General features: G+C 44.7%; 2 protein-coding genes and 1 long non-coding RNA gene across 4 annotated transcripts; 2 read left to right on the plus strand and 1 right to left on the minus strand.

Moving 5' to 3' along the window:
• The first annotated feature begins 834 nt into the window (after positions 1-834).
• Positions 835-1384, plus strand: LOC136943489 (uncharacterized). Its single transcript, XR_010876685.1, has 3 exons — positions 835-899; positions 1157-1198; positions 1306-1384. It is a non-coding gene; the product is annotated as an uncharacterized lncRNA (long non-coding RNA).
• Positions 1385-1681: 297 nt separating this feature from the next.
• Positions 1682-6948, plus strand: LOC136943488 (CUB and zona pellucida-like domain-containing protein 1). Of its 2 annotated transcripts, XM_067236831.1 has the most exons (17): positions 1682-1717; positions 1825-1923; positions 2181-2222; positions 2330-2428; positions 2686-2727; positions 2835-2933; positions 3205-3246; positions 3354-3452; positions 3662-3703; positions 3811-3909; positions 4188-4229; positions 4341-4491; positions 4606-4820; positions 5303-5478; positions 5724-6115; positions 6330-6574; positions 6785-6948. In XM_067236831.1, exons 1-17 carry the CDS (start codon positions 1687-1689, stop codon positions 6841-6843), a joined length of 1974 nt encoding a protein of 657 aa, XP_067092932.1. In that variant the 5' UTR covers positions 1682-1686; the 3' UTR covers positions 6844-6948. The 2 variants fall into 2 exon arrangements, with proteins under 2 accessions (XP_067092932.1, XP_067092933.1); XM_067236832.1 differs by lacking the exons at positions 2835-2933; positions 3205-3246.
• Positions 6949-7119: 171 nt separating this feature from the next.
• ikzf5 (IKAROS family zinc finger 5) lies at positions 7120-10562 on the minus strand. Its single transcript, XM_067236080.1, has 4 exons — positions 10256-10562; positions 9913-10094; positions 9570-9743; positions 7120-9475 (listed from the first exon to the last, which is right to left on the minus strand). The coding sequence occupies exons 2-4, from the start codon at positions 10043-10045 to the stop codon at positions 8514-8516; spliced, it is 1269 nt and encodes a 422-aa protein (XP_067092181.1). The 5' UTR covers positions 10046-10094; positions 10256-10562; the 3' UTR covers positions 7120-8513.
• Positions 10563-10797: the final 235 nt, after the last annotated feature.

The following is a 10797-nucleotide window of genomic DNA, read 5'->3' on the forward strand; positions in this document are numbered from 1 at the left end:
CTCATTGGCCTATAGACACTACCACTGACAGAGGTAGGTTAACCTGCTTTAACAGAGAAGGAATGAAAACCATTGAAGTTCATAGGCCCATACTGTACTATACTAGTATATACTGTACTATTATTGTATTTTAATAAATCTGTTTAATACTATTATAAATTATGAAATGTAATTTGATAAGTATGAAGACCTCTCAACATGTCCCCCCCACTTCCCACCAAGATCTCTGCAGGTACAACTGTGGTTATGATGTTGGACACTGCTCCTGCCATTACAACTGTTGGTACTATGGAAACTGTTGCCATAGCTACTATGGTATGTGAAGATCTTACGATCTGCGTTCATGTGGGGGGTGTTGTGTTACTTTAGTAGTGTCTCTGGTCTGTTCTAATCCGTGACACCATGCAAATCCTTTACCTTTCTTAGAATACTGTGAGGGCACAACAGCACCGGGAACAACAGCAGATGTCACAACAGCAGATGTCACAACAGCAGTAACGGATTATGAAACAGGTCCTTCAGGTACTCAAGGTAAAACCCTATGCAAACCGTCTTGTGTGACAGCCACAGTTGATTTTACACTTGGGGGGGGGGAAGAATGCATGTATGCAGTCAAAAGTGGTTGCTACTGATCCTTGGTTGCTGCGTCTGTAACTGTTAGTACTACCTTTCTAACTTTTTGCACATTCAAAAGAAACGTGTTTAAACAAATTAGTGTTTTTTTGTAAATTAAGCAGTTGCCAACACCATAGAGGACAGGATCATTTTGTCCTAATGATGCACCTGCTTGATGTTTCCAGCTCAGCGATCGTGTCGGTATAACTGTGGCCGGGATCTTGGAAGCTGTTCCTGCAACAGTTCCTGTCAACGCTATGGCAACTGCTGCTATGACTACAGCTGTAAGTGTTTTCAGCTCAGTGACTGTGCACCAACTCAGTCATGTTAGCAACAATGGGTGACAGTGTGTGCTTTCTCAACCTATAATGTTACCAATTACAATGTGAGCATTTTATTTAGCGGAACTGCACAAATAATGGCATCTTTTGTTCCAATAAAATCATTTAAAAATGTATGTTGTGTACTACTTGAAGTAGTCCAGGGTGACTGAACATTTCATAGATGACCACATAAATGTAATTCCCATTTTTTCCTTCAGCTTACTGTCCAATGGGCACCAACAGCCCATACACAACAGCAGGTATGGATGTTTTGGTTTGTTTGTTGGTACTGTATATTAAGCAGTTGCCAACACCATAGAGGACAGGATGATTTTGTCCTAATGATGCACCTGCTTGATGTTTCCAGCTCAGTCCTCCTGTCGGTATAACTGTGGCCGGGATCTTGGAAGCTGTTCCTGCAGAAGTTCCTGTCAATACTATGGCAACTGCTGCTATGACTACAGCTGTAAGTGTTTTCAGCTCAGTGACTGAGCACCACCTCAGTCATGTTAGCAACAATGGGTGACAGTGTGTGCTTTCTCAACTTATAATGTACCAATGATTGTCATACCAATGACAATGTGAGCATTTTATTATGCAGAACTGCACAAATAATGGCATATTTTGTTCCAATAAAATCATTTAAAAATGTATGCTGTGTACTACTTGAAGTAGTCCACGGTGACTGAACATTTCATAGATGACCACATAAATGTAATTCCCATTTTTTCCTTCAGCATACTGTCCAATGGGCACCAACAGCCCATACACAACAGCAGGTATGGATGTTTTGGTTTGTTTGTTGGTACTGTATATTAAGCAGTTGCCAACACCATAGAGGACAGGATAATTTTGTCCTAATGATGCACCTGCTTGATGTTTCCAGCTCAGTCCTCCTGTCGGTATAACTGTGGCCGGGATCTTGGAAGCTGTTCCTGCAACAGTTCCTGTCAACGCTATGGCAACTGCTGCTATGACTACAGCTGTAAGTGTTTTCAGCTCAGTGACTGTGCACCAACTCAGTCATGTTAGCAACAATGGGTGACAGTGTGTGCTTTCTCAACCTATAATGTTACCAATTACAATGTGAGCATTTTATTTAGCGGAACTGCACAAATAATGGCATCTTTTGTTCCAATAAAAGCATTTTAAAATGTATGTTGTGTACTACTTGAAGTAGTCCAGGGTGACTGAACATTTCATAGATGCCCACATAAATGTAATTCCCATTTTTTCCTTCAGCTTACTGTCCAATGGGCACCAACAGCCCATACACAACAGCAGGTATGGATGTTTTGGTTTGTTTGTTGGTACTGTATATTAAGCAGTTGCCAACACCATAGAGGACAGGATAATTTTGTCCTAATGATGCACCTGCTTGATGTTTCCAGCTCAGTCCTCCTGTCGGTATAACTGTGGCCGGGATCTTGGAAGCTGTTCCTGCAACAGTTCCTGTCAACGCTATGGCAACTGCTGCTATGACTACAGCTGTAAGTGTTTTCAGCTCAGTGACTGTGCACCAACTCAGTCATGTTAGCAACAATGGGTGACAGTGTGTGCTTTCTCAACCTATAATGTTACCAATTACAATGTGAGCATTTTATTTAGCGGAACTGCACAAATAATGGCATCTTTTGTTCCAATAAAAGCATTTTAAAATGTATGTTGTGTACTACTTGAAGTAGTCCAGGGTGACTGAACATTTCATAGATGCCCACATAAATGTAATTCCCATTTTTTCCTTCAGCTTACTGTCCAATGGGCACCAACAGCCCATACACAACAGCAGGTATGGATGTTTTGGTTTGTTTGTTGGTACTGTATATTAAGCAGTTGCCAACACCATAGAGGACAGGATAATTTTGTCCTAATGATGCACCTGCTTTATGTTTCCAGCTCAGCCCTCCTGTCGGTATAACTGTGGCCGGGATCTTGGAATCTGTTCCTGCAACAGTTCCTGTCAATACTATGGCAACTGTTGCTATGACTACAGCTGTAAGTGTTTTCAGCTCAGTGACTGAGCACCACCTCAGTCATGTTAGCAACAATGGGTGACAGTGTGTGCTTTCTCAACTTATAATGTACCAATGATTGTCATACCAATGACAATGTGAGCATTTTATTATGCAGAACTGCACAAATAATGGCATATTTTGTTCCAATAAAATCATTTAAAAATGTATGCTGTGTACTACTTGAAGTAGTCCAGGGTGACTGAACATTTCATAGATGACCACATAAATGTAATTCCCATTTTTTCCTTCAGCATACTGTCCAATGGGCACCAACAGCCCATACACAACAGCAGGTATGGATGTTTTGGTTTGTTTGTTGGTACTGTATATTAAGCAGTTGCCAACACCATAGAGGACAGGATAATTTTGTCCTAATGATGCACCTGCTTGATGTTTCCAGCTCAGTCCTCCTGTCGGTATAACTGTGGCCTGGATTTTGGAAGCTGTTCCTGCAACAGTTCCTGTCAACGCTATGGCAACTGCTGCTATGACTACAGCTGTAAGTGTTTTCAGCTCAGTGACTGTGCACCAACTCAGTCATGTTAGCAACAATAGGTGACAGTGTGTGCTTTCTCAACCTATAATGTTACCAATTACAATGTGAGCATTTTATTTAGCGGAACTGCACAAATAATGGCATCTTTTGTTCCAATAAAAGCATTTTAAAATGTATGCTGTGTACTATGTAATTCCCATTTTTTCCTTCAGCTTACTGTCCAATGGGCACCAACAGCCCATACACAACAGCAGGTATGGATGTTTTGGTTTGTTTGTTGGTACTGTATATTAAGCAGTTGCCAACACCATAGAGGACAGGATAATTTTGTCCTAATGATGCACCTGCTTGATGTTTCCAGCTCAGCCCTCCTGTCGGTATAACTGTGGCCGGGATCTTGGAATCTGTTCCTGCAACAGTTCCTGTCAATACTATGGCAACTGCTGCTATGACTACAGTTGTAAGTGTTTTCAGCTCAGTGACTGAGCACCATCTCAGTCATTTTAGAGACAATGGGTGACAGTTTGTGCTTTCTGAACTTATAATGTACCAATGATTGTCATACCAATGACAATGTGAGCATTTTATTATGCAGAACTGCACAAATAATGGCATATTTTGTTCCAATTAAATTCAATAAAGTTTTAAAATGTATGCTGTGTACTACTTGAGTTAGTCCAGGGTGACTGAACATTTCATAGATGACCACATAAATGTAATTCCCATTTTTTCCTTCAGCTTACTGTCCAATAGGCACCAACAGCCCATACACAACAGCAGGTATGGACAATTCTCAGTAACATTTCTTTTTTATTAATTACCTGACATCCCCAACAGACTCTTGAAGATCTGACGTGTTGACATGTCCTTTTCTCATGTTCCTCGCTCTAGCGCCTCACTTGCCTTGTGGAGAGAACATGTATGGCTCTGGGACCTTCACCAGCCCTTACCACCCTGGCTATTACCATGACAACGCTAACTGTGTGTGGCAGCTATCGGTCCCTGCTGGACAAAGGGTCTACCTGTCATTCACCTCGCTGGAGTGAGTGTCAGACTCGATCAGAGCTCACGTAGATCACAAACCAGGTCGCTCTCCTCAGCCGTGTCAGGGACCTGCTGCTAAAGACCCCTAAATGACATTCGTTTTTTTACACAGGTTGGAGAACTGCTGTAACTGTGACTACGTCGCCGTGTACGACGGTCCCTCGGTTCATTCCAGACTGCTGGGGAAGCTTTGCTCCGGCGGGAACACCACACTGGATGCCTTCCACTCCTCCTCCAGCTACTTGACGGTTGTCTTCCGCTCCGACAACTCCGTGGTCAGCCGTGGCTTTGAGGCTCAGTTCAGCAGCTCTCTGCCAGCAAGCACAGGTAACCTGGCCAGGGAACACTTGGAAGAAGCACATTTCTCTGACCAGCTTGGCGTCTTTATGTTAATGTATGTTGTCTTCTGTAAGATAGAAAGGCTAGGGGTTGGATTCCCTAGAAGGCTCGTCATGGGTGACTGAGCGGTAGAAACACAGTGTCTCTTTTTCTTGGCCCTGTGGATAAGCGTGTGTGAAGGTTATCTTCACAGGTCAGGTGGCTGAGCGGTTAGGGAATCGGGCTAGTAATCAGAAGGTTGCCAGATCGATTCCCGGCCGTTCAAAAATGACGTTGTTTCCTTGGGCAAGGCACTTCACCCTCCTTGCCTTGGGGGAATGTCCCTGTACTTACTGTAAGTCGCTCTGGATAAGAGCGTCTGCTAAATGACTAAATTTAAATGTAGAGGGAGGTGGACCTCCCGTCTCAGCAACACTTACTTCCTCTGGATGGGGGAGACAAACAGGATGTTTTGTGCTGTCGTTTGTTAGGACGGGTGGACTGCTCTTCGGACATCATGAACATAGTGGTCTCCAGATCCTACCTGAACTCTTTGGGTTATGATGGATACAACATGTACCTGAACGACCAACACTGCCGCCCTTCAATCTCCAGCTATCAAGTGGTGTTCAGCTTCCCCATCAACACCTGTGGAACCGTAAGAAAGGTAGGCAGCTCATGCCAGAGGCCAGTTATTACCACAGAATTCCACATTGCTCAAAGTCAGACCCTGAATGCCACGATTTATGAATCAATCAATGAATCCAATATAACTTAACATTGTGCACAATAGATCTGCTGCAAGATGCGTTTATGAGATGTATGACAAGTAGATTAATGTTGTGTAGACTATAGTTTCAATCAACCTTGTCTCTCCTTCCCCTCATCCTCCTCTCATGTTCACTCTGACAGTTTGTGAATGAGAGAGTGGTTTACACCAACGCACTCCGGGCATCTCCGTCTAACTCGGGTGAGATCTCGCGTCAGTCGCAATTCAAACTGAACGTGCAGTGTCACATGGAGAAGGACACCATGGTCCAGATTATGTACCAAGCCAACGAGGTTTCCAACAGCACCATCACAGGATCCGGCAGGTTCAACGGCACCATGGCCTTCTACCATTCCAGTAGCTTCTACAACCAGGTGACAGAGGTCCCCTTCAAGGTCCAGCTCAACCAGGACCTGTATGTCCAGGTGAGTCTGAGGAGGGGTGACAGCAGTCTGGTGCTGTTCCTGGACACCTGCGTGGCCTCGCCCTCACCTCACGACTTCCAAACCAGGTCTTATGACCTGGTCCGCAACGGGTAAGAAACACTAGCTTCATATGTTAAAGTACACTTCATGATACCTTTACTGTAATGTAATGTAGGTAAGAAGTAAAAATTGTGTTGAGTCCTCTTTCGCTTATGGTTAGTTTGATTACTTTAATATAAACACGTGTATACCTCCATAACCATACATACAGTATATTGATTCTGAGGAACTCAAAGTTGCATGTGCCCTTCAATGTCCCCACAGATGTAGAAGAGACAACACCTACTATCCCTACCTCTCAGGCAGTCATAGCTACGCCCGCTTCACCTTCAAGGCCTTCAGATTCTTGCGAACCCACGAGTTTGTCTACCTGCAGTGCAAGGTCATCATCTGTCAGGCCTCGGACTACAACTCACGCTGTCGGCGTGGCTGCTCCTCCCGCAAGGCCAGGGCTCTGGGCTCCAGCCACGACAGCCACACCTTGGTGCTGGGCCCCATCCAACGTCAAGGTCAGCAGACTGGTGCTCACTGAATCATATGAAAGATTCATTCATTGACAAAGATTCATTCATACATGTGTATTTCTATTCTTGTGTCATGTAAAACCCATGGAGAGGGTTATGATTGTGGTTCATGATGACGGTGATAAAAATGAATAAAAAATGTAGCACAAGTACTGCATAAAAGACAGTCCATGTACATTTTTCTGCCATTTTCAGACCTTGAGAAGGAAGGAGAACTTTCTCAACCAGAGGTCAAGGATGAGGTGAAGGCCTGAGTAAACCTGTGAACCAGCTCCTCTAATCAGGAAAACATCTAACTCAGTAACATTTTATTCTTACACTTTAACCATTTCTTTCTGTAAAATCAATAAAAGCATCCTCAAAAGACTGTTGAATTCAAGTTTTCTGTATATTTGAGAACTCTACACCAGTTAAATGGCAAGGATACTGATGTAATTAGAGTACGCTACTGCTACTGCAGTGTTAACTTGTTAGTTGCACAAGGATCCCTCTAAAAAGGAGTAACTGCAAACATGAAAAGACAAAAGGAATTTCTGTTAGAAAACACTTTATTAGGAAATTAGGTTTTTTTCACATGATTTGTCATCCCGTAGGATAGAAAGTGATCGCCAAAACGCTTAAAACATTCACCAAGCAAGTCTATAAACCTACGACAATAAACTCATCATCAGACATTGTTTTTAATCTAAGCATGATGACATGCGGTTGGTCCTAGAAACAGTTGCTATGTTCTCATTGTTGCCAGGCAACAAACATGACAGCATCCAACACAAAAAATGATCTTGCTAAGGTAGGTTATTTCACCTTCAGCATATTTCCACCTTTATTGAAACAAAACCTGACCACTCAGAATACAATACTCAGTAAATATCCAGAAAAGCATTGAGAACCAGGTACAGTGTAATGCACTGCCTTGATACTACAGCACAACTGAGGCAATTCAAGGCATATAACGTCAGGCTAAAACATGGCATCTCCGGTGCTACTTGGCAATTCTGAACAGAAGATCTGATCTCTTCCTGACATGTTAGGCTAACTTGTGATGATGATGTGAAGGCAGCTCTCTTCCCCTCAGTAACAGCCACAGGTGGGCCTCCTTGCTAAGGCGGGCCTCGTTGCCACAGGTGGGCCTCCTTGCTAAGGTGGGCCTCCTTGCTAATGTGGGCCTCGTTGCTAAGGTGGGCCTCCTTGCTAAGGTGGGCCTCCTTGCTAAGGTGGGCTTCCTTGCTAAGGTGGGCCTCCTTGCTAAGGTGGGCCTCGTTGCCACAGGTGGGCCTCCTTGCTAAGGTTCTGCAGAGGGCACTGTGTATGGGACCTTTGCAAATCAACAGTTACTCCGCTATAAAAAGAAATTAACTAATCTAAGATAAAAGTACTTCATAAAAGTGACATGGTACTCTGTCTGCTAATGTCCCTTTATATCCTTGAATAAATTATCCGAACCAGATTGTATCTCAGGCACTGTTGGAAATTTGAATGAAAAGTGCCCTCTATGCACTATGAAATGACGACTATTTTCAAGTGCAATCACATCACAAATACAATAATACAATCTTTGCAGTGCTGACAAAGAACTTAAGGAATAGTGATGATTAACTGATTTATGTGAGATCTCAAATCTCTATTACACTTGATCGCAATAAAACAATAAATACATAACATGGGCACTTTAAAATTTACACAAAAATACATCTTAAAGTCTACAAATGTTAAGTCAGTCTTAGAAAATGTCTGTCCACAAAACGTGTAAACGCTAGGCTACATCAAGGCCAATTTCATAAAGTTTAAAAGCAATAAATAAATAAAAAAAATCCCCATTATGGAATCAAATAAAAACCAAGCTCTTCCATCTTTTCAGCAGTCCCCAGCCAATCATTGCTTATGTTGACCCCAACCAATCACTGCTTATGCTGAGCCCGACCAATCACAGCTTATGCTGACCCCGTGCAAAGTGGCAAGCAAAGTCATACTTGCTCCTGCATCTGTGACCACAGATGTTGCACTGGAAGGGGTTCTCGTAACCGTGGCAACCCATGTGAATGGTGTAGAGGATGTTGTCAGGGAAGTAGATGTCACAGTGCTGGCAGTGGTGCAGCATCTGGGGGTCCTGTTGCAGGGAGGTCAGGCCCGGGGCCGGGGTACTGGGCTGGCTGTTGGTGACGCTGGGGGTGCTGGTGCGTCCGCTGTGCTCGCTGCAGGGGCCCATCCCCGGGCTGCAGTTGCTGTGAGGAGTGGGCCTGGGCTCTGGGGTGATGGGGGAGGAGGAGTGAGCAGCACTGGCTGCCACGGCGGCGGCGGGAGCCGTGGCTGGGTGATGCTGCTGGATGAGGAAAGGCTTCTCGTCAACACAGGACTCGGCCCCCGGGGACATGGGGGTTTGGGTCTTGGCCTGGTGGGTCTCTGAGGGCAGACTGGCCAGCTGGCCAGCCAGGGTGGACAGCTGGTTGAGGGGGTTTTCCATGATCAGGTCATGGTGGTGGGAGTCGTCCCTGGACCGGCTCTCCCCGCCCTCTCCTCCCTGGTCGTCGTAGGCCTCTTGGCGCAGGCGAGGCATCTCGTGGGAATAGTCGTTCATGTTCTCAGCCTTGTGCACAACCATGGAAGGGGGGCTGAAATTGATGAGGAGCCTGCGACCGTAGCCCAGGCCGGTCTTCTTCTGGAGCACGCTCAGCATCTTCTTGTGGGACAGCGAGCGGGCGCCTTTCATGGGCAGCAGCTTGTGGCGGCGGCGGCGGTGGTGGGACAGGTTGCTGCGGTCGCTGCAGCGGAAGGAACACAGCTCGCACTTGTAGGGCTTCTCCCCCGTGTGGGAGCGCATGTGGGCCTCCAGGTGGCGCTCATAGGCCGAGGCAAAGGGGCACAGGTGGCATCGGTGTGGTTTCTCTCCTACGGAAGATGACATCACACATGACATCACAAACACGAAGAAGGAAACACATCATTAGAAATATTACAAGGGTCTCATTGCCAGAAGCCTCACCGGTGTGAATGCGGATGTGTTCGATGAGCCGGGCTGTGCCTCTGGTAGCGTAGTTACAGTACCGACATTTGAGTTTGCCATCGTAGGTCCGCTCAAAGCCGTCTACCAGTAGGCCTGAACCATCCTCCAGTGCCATGTCCACAGGTGGATGGTCCAGCCCATTCTGACTGCAGTCTGGACACACAGAATGAAAGAACACAAACAATTGTTGGATACAAGATTAAATGCCTTTTCTGTTGATGGGTGATGAAAATGGACAGTGTTAACTGAACGGTGACAACTAGCTCTAGCAACATTATCCCCTCATTTCTTTTGACGGCTAAATGCATTGCTAGCTTGTTACCTGCTGGAAGATCGTCTGCTTCTTTGACACCACTGACAGATCCTGATATCATGTTTACATGTTGAGTTTGCTGGCTGAGATACTCCTGGAAATCCTTTACGAAGTCCAAAGTGTCTGGCTTTTCTTCACCCATTGGAATATAGTAATGACGGCTTCAGGTGGCCTTCCGTGCAATATTCCAACTGAAATAAATAAATACAATAGACTGCGTTAGCATGAAGTTACAAATGCTGGAATAATAAACTGCTTTAATTACAACATGATCCGATTGATTATAAAGTTGGAGCTAGTTACAGTATAGCCTACCATCTAACATTACAATATCCATTAAGTGTTAACTTACATTTACAGACGGTCAGCGAAAGGTTCTTTAAGTAACAAGCGTCAGCTACGTTTTAGACTGACATAGCTGGCATGCGACGCTAGTGATGGACAATATTGCGTGATGTCCGTGGCGTTGAAAGTCGTTGTGGTTAAGCAGCATTCCCCATCATCAGGTTGCTGTGGTTGCTAACGCGTCAGCCAGCTATCTACCCCTAAAGACATTTCGTCATTTGTAGCCCACAAAAACTGTGTTGACACCTTAAAAATTCATAATATTAATAACCAAGCTTTGACCGCAAAAAGTCATACCAAAATTCTATCGTACTGGCTATCTCTGTTTAGTCTTAAAAATGTGTAAGAGAAGCGCTTGTCTACCAGAATCACAACAATGAAGCTGTTCATGGGGTTAAAGTTCACTGAGTCCATCAGTGAAATCTGTCCCGCCTATGGTGCAATGGGAGCGCGAATAACAGTTCCTACAGGATACGTTATTGCTCATTAGTGTGATGTTGTAACTGGAAAAAGGATTAAATTCAGTTTACAGTAATAGGTTGGCTAGCT

The sequence above is a fragment of the Osmerus mordax genome, chromosome 5 (assembly GCF_038355195.1).
Source record: "Osmerus mordax isolate fOsmMor3 chromosome 5, fOsmMor3.pri, whole genome shotgun sequence".
NCBI classification, from domain to species: Eukaryota; Metazoa; Chordata; class Actinopteri; order Osmeriformes; family Osmeridae; genus Osmerus; species Osmerus mordax.

Coding starts and splice junctions, on each gene's coding strand:
- ikzf5 (XM_067236080.1), bottom strand. CDS start 10,045: ATGGGTGAAGAAAAGCCAGACACTTTGGACTTCGTAAAGGATTTCCAG. Junction 9,744..9,912: donor AGCAGACGATCTTCCAGCAG/GTAACAAGCTAG, acceptor CTGTGTGTCCAG/ACTGCAGTCAGAATGGGCTG. Junction 9,476..9,569: donor ACACATCCGCATTCACACCG/GTGAGGCTTCTG, acceptor CATCTTCCGTAG/GAGAGAAACCACACCGATGC.
- LOC136943488 (XM_067236831.1), top strand. CDS start 1,687: ATGGGCACCAACAGCCCATACACAACAGCAG. Junction 4,492..4,605: donor CTGTCATTCACCTCGCTGGA/GTGAGTGTCAGA, acceptor TTTTTTACACAG/GTTGGAGAACTGCTGTAACT. Junction 5,479..5,723: donor CCTGTGGAACCGTAAGAAAG/GTAGGCAGCTCA, acceptor TCACTCTGACAG/TTTGTGAATGAGAGAGTGGT.